At 38.4% G+C, this 16,472-nt stretch overlaps 1 protein-coding gene across 2 annotated transcripts in view; it reads right to left on the bottom strand.

Moving 5' to 3' along the window:
• Positions 1 to 3,499: 3,499 nt before the first annotated feature.
• Positions 3,500 to 16,472, bottom strand: part of LOC121909886 (polypeptide N-acetylgalactosaminyltransferase 10-like) — a 104,991-nt gene continuing 92,018 nt past the window's right edge. For both annotated transcript variants that reach the window (XM_042430712.1, XM_042430713.1), the window contains exons 9-12: positions 14,779 to 15,000; positions 12,837 to 12,953; positions 8,335 to 8,484; positions 3,500 to 6,626 (exon numbers count right to left, since the gene is read on the bottom strand). In XM_042430712.1, the coding sequence (XP_042286646.1) occupies positions 6,462 to 6,626; positions 8,335 to 8,484; positions 12,837 to 12,953; positions 14,779 to 15,000 (654 nt within the window). In that variant the 3' untranslated portion in view covers positions 3,500 to 6,461. The remainder of the gene's footprint in view (positions 6,627 to 8,334; positions 8,485 to 12,836; positions 12,954 to 14,778; positions 15,001 to 16,472) is intronic.

Genomic DNA, 16,472 nt, shown 5'->3' on the forward strand with positions numbered 1-16,472 from the left:
GTCTCTCATGTGTCCTCCATCCTTATGTAAGTGCAATATAAAATCACTGTATGCCTTGAGTACACTTTGAACCCACGCTGCAGAAAGTCTGTATGTATGACAAATCCCGTCCAAAGTCCATTTTAAATAGCAGCAACTGGAAAGTTTTAGAGGAAGACAGGGAGACATGTTACCCCCAATAATGTAATCAAAATCATTTATCCTTTAGCGGTCTGGTAGCCTACTGGACACACCAATGAACACAACATTTGCAGTTCGATTCTGACCTTTGTTGCATGTCATAGCCCTCTTCTCTACTCTGCTTCATGTCTCTCTGCACTTTCTATCCATCAAATAAAGGCAGAAATGCAGAAAAAAACCCTCTTCAGTTAAATCTATCAAGTGTCTGTGTCTATTCCACGCATCCTCTTTAAAACAAGTTTTGGAGTATTTTTATTTTAAATTTAACAGTTGTAAAAGAAATGAGTATTGAATAGATGTGAATGTGATGTTTAAAAACACATCAACAATTTTCAGTTTTCAGAAGTATGTTTTCACACTGTTGGTCAGTCTGCAATTTCAGCTCTAAAATGTTTTGGTTGCTGTCATCAAGTGAAATTGGCAGCAATGAAAAAGGAAAATGGGAAAAGAGAAATGTTCAGGTTTTCTTTCTCTTTTTTGTAAGAGGTGAACACTGATAATGTGACACTTTTTTTTGAGTAAACATGTGAAGCCACAGGTTTTTACAGACATTTTTTCTTCCACCTGGACAGTTTAGACTTTTCAACCACAGCCAAGACTGATAATGAAAGAGAAATCAACTGTCAGGCTGCATTTAGTCAACAGTGACGAGGGCTTATAATGGACATGACTCACAAACAAACTGCGACTGCAATGTTATTGCTAATTTTAGATGAAAAATAAGAAAGAATCTCTTGGTTGGGCTTCATTTATCTCAGTAAAAGAAACACATTAGAGAGGTTTTCATCCAAATATAGAAACCTTTTTTATTTTACAATTCCAGCAAAAATATCATACAATTCCAGTTTAGTTGTACAGTTTGTTAAATATCTAAATACACTTTTACAGTTGCAATATCAGTAGAAAAAAATATTGGATTTTTTTTTATTTTTTTTATGAGATACAAAATGTACACTTCCCTACACATCAAAATTGCACACACATGTACACAACATTGTGTGATGGGCCAACGTTGGCTGTGGACATTAAAAACCTTTGCTCTTATAAAATAAGATTTGTTTACATTGCTTGCCAAATTTCAGTCTGACCACATCATGATGGGGGGGGGGGAAACAACTGCCACGTAAAAAAATTATAATAAAAAAAAGGGCAGCACAGTTACAATCACCATATCCCATTAACTGTGGAAATGTATTGTGAATACTAAAAGTAATGTGTGTATTTTACACATTTATATGGGTATCAATAATATTTTCTTGTAGATAATACACAGTGATATAACAGGTTTTTAACACTTCACCACAGTGGATAAAGTTCATGGAATTAAGTAAATGTGAATTGCCTGCATGAAGACTTTTAGCTTGATCGAGGTCAAAATTTGATGTAATAAAAACACATGTGCAATTGAAAAGTACAATGTACTCTAAGAACCAAAAAAAAACCTTCACAAGCTTATTCAATTTAACAAACTTTACTTCCAGAGATACACTTAGCAACACCTTGGGACATATTTTTGGGCAAAGGCCCCAGAGAAATCATTTAAGTGCAGTGAAAAATTCTTCTCTTTTTTAAAGCTCAAATGAATGGTCTTCTGAATAGTTGCTTAGAAGATGGATTTTCTGTAGAGCACAGTAATGGTACAGAGGTTCATGAACACTTTTTAACTTTTATATTTTACTCCAAATCCACTAGACCACTCCCACAGAACAGTTCATTATCAATACCATCTGCTCTTGTCAGTTCAAACAGGATGGTGTCACTGTTGTTTCTTGATAAGACTCAAAAGTGAGAGAGCTGCACAGACTGAACACTAGCTGGAATAAATTAATTCTCAAGGTCGCTGTATTGTCAACCAGAGCTTTTGGCCACTTAGAGCAGAGGAACTCATTTTATCACCTTATTAAGTTATTATGGCAAACGTTAGCAAACAACATTACTGTCCATTAACACATCCATCAGACAAGAAGCAACATTGTCATTGGAGTTGTGTTTCTGGCCAACTGGTGAATATAAGTCCTATATTTACTCTCCTTTTATCTCTGTTTTTCTCTCCACCAACTCCTCAGAAAAATATCACTCTAATATCTGCTAAATACTCTGCTATGTTCACAAGCTAGTTGCTAACTTTGTCTGTCTGCTGCTGTTGATGAGAGCTATAAGACTCAACCATATGTTAAATGTGCCATAAAAACAAAACTGCAAGCCACACCTTTTCACATTACTTGTAGTAGTTTTATATATTGAATAATATAAAAGAAATAAATTACTGGAGTTTAAAGTTATTATTATTGCATGTTAGCTCCTGAAATTGTTTTATTGTAATGGAAAAATCACCTGGCAAGGCTATAAATCCTGATGCGACCAAACGCTGCCAAAGCTTCCTGTATCAGGGAAAAACACTATATAGCAAACTAGCTATACAACAGATGTTAACAAGCTGAAATATTGTAGTTTCATTACTTTTAATTAAATTATCATCATAATAAAACAAGCTGCTCAGTGTGGTACGTGTAAGAATTAATCTCCTTTTTTATCAAAGGATTAGCTGACAGGAATCAAATTACAGTCAAGAAGTTGGTATTTGTGGCTGTGGCAATGCTGCACTGTGAGATGTACAGACTCAGGGAAAACCAGATGTTATCAAACTGTTCTGCAGGATGGATGTGGGAAAGGAAAAACAAGAAAGGAGACTTCTACGATAGCTACATCTCTCAACAGGTAAATAACTCTTTATATTTGAACCAGTGTCTCTTTTCAGCCGAAAATGTTGCCTCGTGTATCCACTGCCCTACACAACTTTGTCCACAAATACAGTGTTCGTATTTAACAGTCCTTCACAATAAATCACATGATTTGAAGGCCCAGATTGCACTACTGATCCGAACAGGACTCTGTTCACTTTAAAACACTGTTACCACAGTGACGTGTCAGAGAAAAAGAAGTTAACTGGAATCAGGGTGTAAAAAGATCAGAGGCGTGCTCTGTTTGGTCCTGTAGAGGAAACCTGGCTACAGCAGTGACTCAGTGCTCTGAAGCAGCGATGCCTGGTCACCTCTTAACAATCTGACAATGCACAAGCTGTCCAGGCGTGTAGCTTGAAGGTCTCATGGGAAAAAGACACAAAAACACTGAACTAAATTTAAAACTCTGAGCTCTTTCATTGGGAGTGCAAAGTCAGGATTTTCGTTACAGACTTAGACAGTTGACCATACTTAATAAAACGGTAACAAATGAGGTGTGAGACTGCCATTTGTAGCCAAAATCATATATTATCAACACACATGATACATTTATCATGAAGCCTTAAAACATGGAGGAAAAAGTTACGCATATACTGTTAATTACCATTTTCGTAAACTTTTTTTCAATTTAAACCTAAGTCACCTCTGAATCAGATGAAAAACTTAATGGCAAAGCAAAGTGGACACTTGATTGAAGGGACATCGTGACGTTCAATTAGCAAGTGTAATAACGGTTGAGCCAGCAGACTTCAGCTTTCAGTCTGAAGGATCCATCTTACTGACAGGAGTTCAGATCAATCTTTTTTATTTGAACTGTAGCTGGCCAACTCATTCAGTGTCAGGGTGGGTTTAAGTACCAACTATAAACCCAAAACTAACGTGTCCTCAATCTTGCTTTAGAAGAGGAGAGTTCCTCCTCTGGGTGACCCAGCACTGTAATTTATCTGAGTGTAATAATACATTTCTATTTTCAATATATAACATTTTAATAGATGAATGTTTGGACATGTTTGATAAGCTAATATCACTTTGCATTGACAGTTTCAGTGCTCAATAATCTCTTGGCTGCTCTACTGAATTTTGAGTCTCACATTTAATTTACTAACTATGTAGATAAGTCCCTCTACTCATTGTTAAAAACATCTAAAATATAAACATCACCACATCTACTGCTGTGTTTGACAACTCTGCGTTCTGTGTAAGAACTAATGATTGGCATTTTTGTGAAGGATTCATGTTTACGATCACTAACAAGTCTTGGCAGCGAAACTGTCCATATGAGATTGATGTTTGAGTTGGCAATGATAAAATCTGCAAGTCTAGCCCACATAATGGTACTCGATCACAATGGTACTCAATGTAAAATTTGGAAACTAGCCTAATTTGTAAGTAAGAAATATCTCAACCAATGTATTATCTATGTATTTTAGAGAATACGACTTTTCTTTTTGGTCTACAACTGAAATCTACTGAAGCACAGTATCTGGAACTGCTGATTAAAATGTCACACACTGTACATTGTTCTTCTTCACAAAATCGGATTAGAGAATCGGTGCAAGCGACAGACCAGAACATCCCAAAACATCACATCAAACAGAAGTCCAACACAATTTATCATAAGCTGAACCACAGGATCAAAACAAAGACAGAAGAACATTTCATTTAAAAAAAGAAACTAAAAGTTGGATGGAAAAAAACAGGAAAAAAAGCAATGACAATTCCCTTTCCCCATAAAAGTACTTTGGATTGAACGGGTGGGGGAAAAAAAACACAACAGCAACATGTCATGAAGTTCTTCTTAGGGTTCACTTTTCAAGGCAGGAGAAAATATGGTGGAAAAATGTCTCTTTAGCTCTATTCACAGCCAGCATGTTACATGTGTGTTCATTTAGAAAGCCGTACACGAGTCACAAAGCCAGTGGTGCCTTCAATGTCCTGCATCAGAGTCCAGGTCAATCCATGTTCAATTCCAAATGAGACTTTGGAGAAGATTCACTGTTTTTCAGGAAAAGTCACCTCGTGAATGGAGTGAATTGTTCCCTACATTGCTCTGGACACTTTGGACCACACACACACTTTCCTGCAAACACACATACACCTACATCTAGTACTCTTCCAACAAGGCACTGAGATTTCATTCAAGTTTAGCATCACACAAGTGCTTTATGCATTTTAAACTTCCACATTCATCTCCCAGAGCTACCTCGGCGAGTCTATCCCCCCCCCCCCATTCCTCTCTCCTCCTGCTCGCACTGTACGCTAAAGTGATGTGTCAGCTCAGCAGTCGGCCAATCAGGCGACCCTGCTGCATGTCCGCCGGCCTGCCAGTCACAAAGCTAGTCAACCCACTACTACGTGTTATGACGTGACCCCGCGCTCGGCCGTCTGTGACGAGGTCGTTCTGGCGACTGAGTGGCAGAGCCGGGTGGGGAGCAGCAAAGGGCAGACAGAAACAAAAGGTGTGACAGCAGCTCCCACCTCCATCATCACACCACCATAACAAACAAGAAGCCCTTAGCCAGTGTTAGTTAGCCCCCAAACCCTGGCGTTAAGATACTACTCGCACAGTGACAAACCTGCAAATGATAAGTACACCGAGGAAAAGTAGAGAATGCAGAAAAAAGAATGCGAAAGAAATATCCATTAAGCTTTCTTTGTCAGCTTCCACTTGCTACATTTGAAGTAGCTCTGCCCAAATCTGCCACAGAGAGGAGAAGAGCAGATGAGGAGAGACTACCAAGCCGAGAGGGGAGGGAGGTGGTAAAGGGAACAGAGGGTGAATGAGGGTTGTAAAGGAAAATCAATTCACTAGGTGATTTTCAGAGTGGTTCTGCCTGGCTTCACCCAGGTGTCAGGATGACTTTGGCTCAGCAGGAGACCCCCCCCCCCGCGCGCCGACCCAACTGCCCACCCCAGGGAGGTTGTCAGCGCTGGAGAGACATAAGGGGATTTGAGAGGGTGAATGGAGAAGGTGGGCAAAGGTGCAGTCATGCGGGCAGATAGAGACGGATGTGCAGGCAGAGGCGGACTGGGAGAGACACGAGGAGGAAAGAGATGGAGACAGAAGATAAAGGTAGACTGACAGAGAAGAGAAATAAAATAAAAATAAAAAAACAAACATAGAGGGAAAGAATGGCAATAAATAAAGGCAGAGAAAATTTTAAAATAAACAAAAAGATTGAGAAACGAGAGGAAAGTCAGATAACAATCAAGCAAAATCAAGGAGTGAGGCAGACCCACAGCCACAGCGATGCCGTGACAGAACGAAAACATCTCACACACAAAGTCACTTTTAAAACTCAAACCCATCAGTCAACCCAGTCTTTCCTCTAACTGATGTGTTTAACCAACTTCCCCTGCGGTAATCCCATCCTGCCTCACTCTGAGCGCCCCAAAGAGAAACAGCTGTCACCTCAGCGTCAGGTAAACAGGGAACCAGAGTAAGTGTAATACCCCATTTCACAGCAGCAGCAGCAGCAGCAGCAGATCCAAGTCTGCGTACGTCATGAGTCTTTTTCTCTTAAGACGCCGCGCGGGGCCTCAGTTGGCGCCCCGGTTGAAGCGCTCCAGCACGGTGGCGTTGGTTCTCTCAAACAGCCACTGCTGGCTGGGGGAGGAGGGGTCACACGTGTTCATGAAGACTCGCCGCTCGTTCAGGCTGCTGTCGATACAGCTGTTACTGACGGGGTGATACAGACTCTTATCCTGGAGGATGGAGGGAGGGAGAAAAAGGAAGAATGGTTAAAAGAAGGAAATAAATGGGTTTTTTTAAATTTCCTATCTGGGCCCAAAATTACCCTACCAGTGTTATTGCAGGTTTTAGCCCATTTTCTTGCAATTCTACCTTAATCATGACCATGTTCCATTTGTCAAAGCATAAAATAACTTTATAATAACAAATTTGTTTTGTTCTTGTTCCTTTAGTTGGATGTTTGAAATTCACTGTGCACTGTACGTCTGGAGTTTGTTTTCACATTCAGCTGCTGAAAGTTTCTCAACTTGTGCTCACCTTAAATCTGAGTTTAAGGCGTGTACCTATGAGCAGGATTTGTGACATCACACCTAGTTTGGAGCCAATCCTGGTTTAGTATTCAGTTAACACAAGTGTGATGTGGAAACTTGAAGCCTCCAGTGCACAAACTATGAGAATGGACTTTACGGTGAAGTAGGAGACATCTTGTGACCAGCAGTTAAACCTTTTAAATGAACAATATTTGCATATTCACAGATTCTCGATTTGTTAATGAGGGAGAAGGTGTAGATTTTTAACAAGATAACTGAACTTTTTGCGGAAAAAAAATGTATTAGACACAAATTCTTATTAAAAGTAGAGTACCATCTTAAAACATGTCTGGGGATTAAGATTAAAGGTAACACTTTATAAATGAACACATACTTTTACTTAAACATGACAGTCTGACATCTAAACTTGGGTATCGTTTTAGATTTTATTGATTCTGATTCTTATTTATTCCCATTCTGGTTAAATCCTATTTTTTCTGATAAATTAACAACAAATAATCAGATGTGTTGCCTATAAAATGTCAGAAATAGTGAAAAAATTCTCACAACCCAAATTGCTGTCTTCAAATGTCTTGTTTTGTCCAACCAGCAGTCCAAAACCACAGTTTGCCATCACAGACGACAAAGAAAAGCATAAAATCCTCACATTTGAGAAGTTGGCACCAGCCAGTTTTGGGCATATTTGCTTTAAAAGAGCCTAAAACGATTACTCAAACTAATTAACTAATTGTTGCAGCTCTAATAGTCACTCTTTCCAGATAATTGATGTATTTTGACAAAAAGGGGTAAAAAGTCGCATTAATCATGCACAAGATGAGTGTTCACTGTTTTTAAACTTGTTTTTTTACTGAGTTGTAGGTGCAAGTAATCGCTGACAGGCACTATGACTCCAACTGGGACATCAAATTTGTTGAACTGCAGAAAGAAAAGACTTCCTCCCTTGCATCAAAATCATTATTTTTGGAAAATGATTACATTTTGTTCTATCACAACTGTCTTGTCATTTTGCTTGTGAGGGTTAACTGCTGCTAACAACCTTGTTTGTGACACTGCATTAAATCCCACAATTGTTACATAAATTCAAATGAGGCTACCAGTAAAGCATGTTTCTTTAATAACTGAGCTTAAATGCAAAACACCAGCATCATAAGTTCCTATAAATATCAACCAGTGCAGTTTCAGCTTTAGGGAAGATTCTGTTCAAACGTGCAAAACTTTGAATGATTAAGCAGCCTTGGAGACATTTATTTTAAAGCAATTATGTTTGCAGCTTTGCTGTTTTGTACTGTAAGAAGAAGGGAAGAAGAGGACAAAATGTTCAGAAAAGAGACTCAGACACATGGATAATATGTTCGGCTTTGACACTGGTGTCCACTTTCCCGTGGCGTACCTTTCTGTAGCGCCACAGCTGGTTGCCCTTCATGCCGTGACAGTCATACAGGGTGACGGGGCTGTTGTGTGAAATGGCATCGAAACAAACTTTTTTAGTGTGCATGGGGTCGCCCACTCGGATGTCCTCTCTCCAACCGAATGTGAACACCTGCAGGGAACACAACCAAGCTGTAATGTCACATTCTTCCTCATTTCATGTTAAAAAAGTTTCATCAAAGTGCAGCACTTACAGCCTTTTAAAAGTACAAAAATGTGACCCTATTAGACCTGCTAGTGACATCTTTAAAAAAAAAGGGTAAATTCAGAGCAAAAATTTTGTCTTTGAACCTTCCATTACCGTCAACTTCCTATTATTGATGCATGAATTTTATTTGCTTCTCTCCTTCAGACTGTGGATTTGACCCTTGCATTACGTTTTATTGGCTGAACAGGAATAACGCTTTTTGAAATGTTTTCTAAAGTTTAAAAAATGTTTGTGAGTTCAGCTAAACCATTGTAGCCTCTTGATATAGAATCCATTTTATAAAACTGAGTGAATAAAAAACATGTTCATCATGACTCGTGAAGGTTCCTGATTATTTCTAAGCAAATTACCCATCTTACAAAGCCTGAAGACTAGCTAAAACCTACAAAGACCGGACAGACCACACATAAAGACTTTCCACCAACTGGCATTGACTTTTTAGTCTTTAACGATCAGAAAGGAGCATAAATCTTATGACCGAGTGATCACACAGCTATTTTACCTTTTACCCTTCTTTTATTTATTTACCAGTACGTCTCCCGCGGGTGACACACACGTTATGTCAATGGCCGCCAGTGTCAGTCACAAATATCAAACATGTTTAAAAAAAAATCTTTATGGGAACAACTGACAAAGATTGACTGACAGACGTCCGATTAGAATCCTTACATATCACACGCTAAACAATTTTAACTGCCAACAGTCAACACTGACTGACCCCGATTGGAAAAGACCTGCTCCAACTCAGTCTGATCAGTCATCACCCCCAAATCATATTCATAATCATCTCAACAGTAGTCTTGTGTGTCCCCACCTTAAGATGACACTTTTGACCATGTAAATTGCAGGTATATTTTGGCATACAGCATAAATGAAGAGTCTAATAAAAAATAACCTGATTATAATTAAAAATAAGGATGCTTGTTTTACTGCTATGTGATTAACAGCATGAGAGAACATTCATAACGTCGGTGATGAAGACTATGTGATACAGTTACAAGCTCCAGACAAAAAAAAATTGTGTTGAGTTGCTTTTGTTTTGCAAAAATACTTTTTCTAAAGTCAAGAATGAACTTGCATGTTTTACTTTTAAGCTAACATGGATAAGATGTCATCAAAGTGATGAAATCATAACTGCTGCTGCAGCTTTCATGTTAACTGATCCAACTACAAATTAATTCATTGATGAAGACTATGTGGCATAGTTGAAAACTCTAGAAAAAGCTAGTAAAGTAGTATTAGAAAATTACAGTTCCCTTGTCCATGGCATAAATTTTGTCATTTGACTACGTCCGTGAGGGTCTGCAAGCAGCCAAAAATTTAACACCATGCGGACTCTACCTGTGGAGAGTACGCGCCAACAAATGTGTTAAAACTGACACAGACACTGAGGACATTTTTTGTCAGATCGCTTTGGGAATGACTGAAGTTTCAAGTTCTGATGTTGATTTGTTCAACTTAAAAGATTGTTCCTTTTAATAATTGTGGTGTCAGAACACACATTTTTTTTTTTTTTTTACTTATTTTTTATTCTTTTACACATTTATGCATTTTTCATGTGGTCATATGTCTCATCACAGACCCAGAAAAACACAAAGAAGTCAATTATGATTAATATTTTGGCTCTGGTACTAAATTTGTGTGTATGTTACGAAACATACAAACACTACAATACAAGTGCAATGCATACACTATACTGTATATAGTATATTATATGTTCTCCTTGTACCGTGTGTGTGTGTGTGTGTGTGTGTGTGTGTGTGTGTGTGCGGGTTCATTGCTCTTCAGCTCAACTAAGTTCTCATCTCATTTGCATCTATTTATCTAAAAACTGCTGAAACACTGTGATGACTCACCACACTCAGGAGAGTCTTTCATGACACTTTGATTGATGGTGCCCTTAATGATGGTCCCTTTTTATCTAATTGTCACTGTGCATATTTGATCTCAAGTCAGAGCTGATAAATGTGTTTTGAAAAACAAATATCTACAATAATAATAACAACAATATTTTAAAAGATGTAAATTTAAAATTACATGATGGGAGTAGGAACACAGTTTTAAGTAACTAGTAAAATCCAGTTTTTGTATTTAATTTCATGGAGCCAAACAGGCTCAGATTAGACGTTCTACTTGTGTAAATGTGTCTTGATCACACTGAGACAAATTTGTGTGCTTTTTTGCATTTGTCTAATAAAGTAGTAGTAGTTTTCTGTTATCTGAAAAGAAAATTAAAAAAATAAAGCCGTCTTTTAAGTCTCGCCCATCAGTGTCGTCCAAGTGGCTGTCGCTCTTCCAGCTCACAAAGACTTTCTGAATGAGTTCTGCTGCTCATCTTGTACCGAATCAAAAAGCCCTGACAAGGACAGCTGCCAGAGGGCCTCCTGTGATTTGCAGCAAATCCATTTCTCGCTGGCGCTGAATACAGATGGCAACTGTGACACAGATTAAACTACAATGCATCTTCAGATTAAAGCAATTAAACTGTCAGAGCTCTGAGGCACAGTATTTCAGCTGTGGAAACAAAAGGGGACATTCATTCCATTAAAGTTGTATTATGAGCTCATCTTAAAGATCCTCACTGTGACGTGTGAAAGCAAACAGACTTCTTTTTAGAACAATGCAAAGATAATGAAGCTGCTGGTGTGCATGTGTATCTATAAGTTCATTTAACATGTATGTGTTTAGCAGAGGAAACACAATTACTAAGGAGACGATCTATCAACAATGGTGAATCTCTAGAGTGGACTAGTGGTCTGAAAGTCTGTCCCTTAACCAAAACAAATAAATTGGTGGTTCAACTCCCAAACAACAGTGTTCCTCCATGAACAGACATGTTTCTGGATAAAGTGTCCTTGCTGCTGAACTCCTATCTGCTTACTGAAACCCCTTGAACCATAAGAGTAGACGTTTTATTGTAACACTTGAGGAATTCAAAGTGACCCTTCAAAAACACAAGACGTGCCAGGTTGATAAAAGGGCGAGAGGCACCAAAAGCTAAAATTTTGGACCCAATCTGAAACTGACCTCTTGAAAAGATACCTGAACCAGAAGTACATAAATTAATTGTCAAAGCAAAGAGACTCGATTTCAAAGGGACCCAAGGACAATCAAACATAATAAAAAAAACTACTTAAGATCTAGTTGAACATCAACACTGGCAGCAGCATGATGTGCCACCAAACAATCAATGAGCAGCGGTGATAGAAAAGAGAAGCAACAAGTGTCAATTTTTCTGCAGTTCACAGTTCAAACCCTCATTCTGCATCAAAAAACTTGTTTCCCTGATGATAAAACAACTCATCACATCACATGTTTAGAGCTGATAGTGAGTCTGCTCTGATCCACTCCGGTATTAGACATATTAACGCAGACTTGAGGGAAGCAGCAGATGAACAGGACCCAACCTGAACCAGATTAGACTGAATAAGTTATATGAATTACTAGGAAATGAGTGGACCTCTAGTGCACAAAACTCTAATATTCCCAATATAACGCTGAAATCCCCCTTTTATATTAATAAAAGAAAACATTGCATGACAATTTCGTGGTAACAGCACACTGTATTGTCGTGGAATTTGTCTGAAAACAGGAAACACACATATGAAATAATACACAAAACACTGCTGGGTTGAAGATTAAAAATTATTACTGTACAATAAGGAGACAGAACACACACAGATTTGCATCAGTTCGTGTCAACGAACAAAGAGCAACCCTATTCTATTAAAGTTGCAGAAGGAACAGAGAAATGATCTGCGATTGGTCAGTGTATCAGCTTATATGATTACAGCCACGAGGTATACATTTACATGCACATATATGCTAGATAAGAGCCACATCTCCCAACGACACAGGAAGGCAAGAGCCTCAAGCTGTATGTGGCCTTTGACCCCTTAACCTGTCCTGTTTACTCCAAGACCCAGGATGTTATTTGAGCCTAAGCCAGAATGTAAAGAGGGGAGTTGGCCTCCTAAAGCACATTCCTTCTCTCAAAGACATGCACACGTTAACAAAGCAAACGATCATTGCACAACTTTGCACATTAAAATGATAAGCCAGTCCTTTGGTCTTTCATTACTTTGTTTTGTTTATTATTGTCCTGTTTGTCTTGGACTTATGTTGTTAACTTATGTCTTCTGCATTAGTTTAGACTCAATTTCTTCAGTTCTTTGATAAATAATTCAAAATTAAGCCTGAAGAGTTTGAACAAGGCTAATTATCTTTTTTTTTTTCTTCAGTTTTTTGCTGCTCACCTGTCCATGGCTCCAGCTCACCTCCCCCCTTCCCTTCATACAGCCCTCCAGGCGCATGGGGCTCCCCGATACAAAGTGTTTACTCTCCATACACATGTTGTTGCCAACGTTACGAATCTACAACACAAACACACATAACAGCACAGCAAGTCATAAACAACAACATGAGGGATGTACAGCTGTTAATCACAAAGGACATCACACACAAAACCTGTTGAGGCAGATTCAAGTTTTTGAATGATCTCCTTAGCTTGCTTTATTTCAAAAGGCAGAGACATGCCAATCACACTCTGAATCACATTAAATAACTACTCTCTCCTCTCAGAGTGCAATCAGCCCATGATTCCAGACAGGAGCCTGGTACGACAGACATATAATTATTAGAACCAACTGGCCTTTCTTTTCTTGACAGTTTCCTGAGCTATTGTGAAAGAAATTGTTACTAATGATCCTGATCTTTTGGTTTGATGGTTATACTGAAATCATTTTCAAATGAAAAGCAATCAGTATCATTCTTTGATAATTATGTAAATTCTAGTTTTAAGTGTTTTTAGCTCATAATTAAAGGAAATATCAAAATGATTTTTATATAACTGACAACAAATAGTTTTTTTTAAAGCTGTAAAATCTGATAAAACCTAAAATAAATACAATTTCAATTTTTTTTTTTTAGCACTTTCTAGTCAAACTGAGGGAGATATTTACTAAACTTGGCGCAAATTATCATCAAGGGCACAAACTTTTGTGTCATTGCAATATGTTATAGTACAGATATAAAAAACCGCTACACTTCATCTAATTTGCATAAATTGCCATTAAATAAGAGCTGATGCTGAGCTGTTTTGACGTGCGTCGAGCATAGAAAGAAATGGAGCGCAAACCAAAGTGTTTTCCTGCTGGGCAACTTGGAATATTGGTTAAAGAAAAGACACTTTTGGATCTGCACGTGTGTACTGTATTCATCCCGCATGAGGAACAATGTATATTAGGAAATACTGATTAAATATTGTCAGATAATATTACAGTTAATAGCTATAACTGGCTGCCTCCTTAACATCAAGCTGGACTGGAGCCACTGTGAAACATTTAAAATCATGGAAAAAGTCGTGTGAAAAATAAAACTGTTGAATTCCTGCTCTTTTGTCTTGTGTTGTGTTGCTGAGCAGTAATGTGTCTTTTAGACCGTGTGTCTCTCTCTGTCCCTCTCAGCTACAGTCTCTCTCTCTCTCTCTCTCTCTCTCTCTCTCTCTCTCTCTCTCTCTCTCTCTCTCTCTCTCTCTCTCTCTCTCTCTCTCTCTCTCTCTCTCTCTCTCTCTCTCTCTCTCTCTCTCTCTCTCTCTCTCTCTCTCTCTCTCTCTCTCTCTCTCTGTCGCGTGAACTCAAACGTGATTTTCAGCAGTGCCACTTTTCTCCTTAACCTCTGGGCTGCCCTTTATTAAATAAGGAGAAACACAATTTGTAAATCCTTCGTAAATATCTCCCTAAGTGTCACACCAACCTAAAGAAAAGGCTGCTGTGTTACACCAACCTGCTGAAGACGTAGACTGATTATCGACAACTGCAAAGTTATTTTTAGACCAAACCTATCGTTGAACACATAAATAAAACCCAAAATAATAAAATTGTATTTCAAAGGAACAAAATAAAGCCTTGGAGGCAGTTTCTCCCAAGCATGGACTTTAATTACCAGCTGTCAGAAAAAATACCACAGACCAGGTGAGCTCCAGCTGCTCAGGTGTCTGAAGAGTGTTATCATGTAGTCATGATGTTAAAGGTTAAAGAGAACATTTTCTCTAAATGGTTGTACTTTTCATTCTACGACTCTTTATAAAGGCCACATAAAACAAAACAAAAAAAAAATTGGTTTGGTCATTTCAGCTTGATCTAACTGTCTATGAATCTAGTAAGATTTCTGTCTTAAGGGTATGAGAGTTGACTGTACCTCTCCCCACGCAGCAGCAGGAGGCTCCACTGGTGGGTAGTGTTTGGGCAGATCCCAGGCCACCTCGCTCATGAACCACTTGAAGCTCTTGCAGTTGAGGCGGTTCCTCAGCTCCTTCTGCACCGTCATGTCTCCTGCCGACAGGTGGCGGTACTCCGGCCGACGCTGGTAGATGTATTCGGCGTACTCGTCCATCCACACCTCCGCCACGCGTTTCAGGTTCTGAAATCAGAGTGAAACCTCCTGTTTTCATTTTAGGCATTTAACTGAAATCCAAGAACATACAGAGAACAATAACGTTAGCTTGTTTTAACAGAAGTATTACAATGAATACTGAGGAGTTGCAAATACCAGAGACAGTGACAATATTCTTACACATATATGTGCATATATTGTGTAATGCTAGGACATAAGTTAAGTCAGAAAAACCATGTTAAGCGTGTTCACTGTGGTCTGGTGAGGCTCAACAGATATTTATGTCATCAGTAGAGGTAGACTAAAATAACTGTGTAGCAGTCATGCTTATTCACTCTTTAAATAAGGAGCAGATCATTGTAGTTTCTTCCATTTCTTCTATCATGAAACATCAACATGAAGACTTTCTGCAACTGATTGGACAACCCAGTTTGCTAGGCTGAAATTGGGGATGATCTAGGAAATTTTGTAAAATTTCACCTAAATGAGCTGCTATATTTAGTTAGAATAACTTTAAACCTGCATTTATGGATTTTTTTTCCCACTTGGGGAAAAAAATGAAAAAAACCCAAACACTGATATATTATCACCTTATAAAATTCTTACGGCTAAAGTGGCGGCATATTCACTGTCCTTTTAGTTCTGGTTTAGTCTTCATCAACTCCTAAAAGAAATATCTGACTTTTTAGCATTTAGCTGCTCCAATATGTTCACCAGCTAGTTGTTAACAGTGCTAGTTGGGTAGTTTACAACTGATTGCTGCTGCTACACGATGATGAGAGAAGTAAGAGTGAACTGACATGAAATGACAACTAAAATCTGAACAAAATATGTCTATAAGGTTACAACTGAAAAAGAGTGAGCGATTCATTTTCTTTTCTGCAAAAAGTGCAGTCAATATCTACATCAGCAAAACGTGACACAAAAACATTTGTGGGGTATAAGAATTTCTGAAGTTTTATCCCAGTCAATATTCTCAATTATTCAGTTATTATTCTCTCATTGTTCTTTGTTTTTAAAAGTCTTCGCCGATGTACACACACAAGTTAAATGGTGGTTACTGCTATGTTGTGTTTATTGTAGCTGAGCTGTGATGATGAATTTGATTTAGTGCCACCTCCTGAGGGGCGCCATCATTTAGTTCCAGGAATTAGTCTCAAAATCGGGCAGAAGACCGTGGAAACAAGAGCAGAACCCGGGACAATGGGTATCAGTTCAGGTATGGGTAGGTAAGCTCTGCAGTGGAAAAGGCCTATATGGTAAAATTATGGACTGTAAAACCAAACAGTGAGCAGAAGGACAATGAAAAGTTCAAAGCACAGATCTCAGGGAAACTGCAAGGTTAGGTTATAACCAGTGTGCGAAATACCCTGTGACAATCAGCCACTAGATGCAGGTAGCTATACAAGGTTTATTTGTTTTTCTGTGATATAAGGACTGTTTAAGGATGTACAACATTTTCCTTGAGATAAATAAAGGACTTTTACTCTGTATATAGT

This window comes from Thunnus maccoyii, chromosome 13, assembly GCF_910596095.1.
Source record: "Thunnus maccoyii chromosome 13, fThuMac1.1, whole genome shotgun sequence".
NCBI lineage: Eukaryota > Metazoa > Chordata > Actinopteri > Scombriformes > Scombridae > Thunnus > Thunnus maccoyii.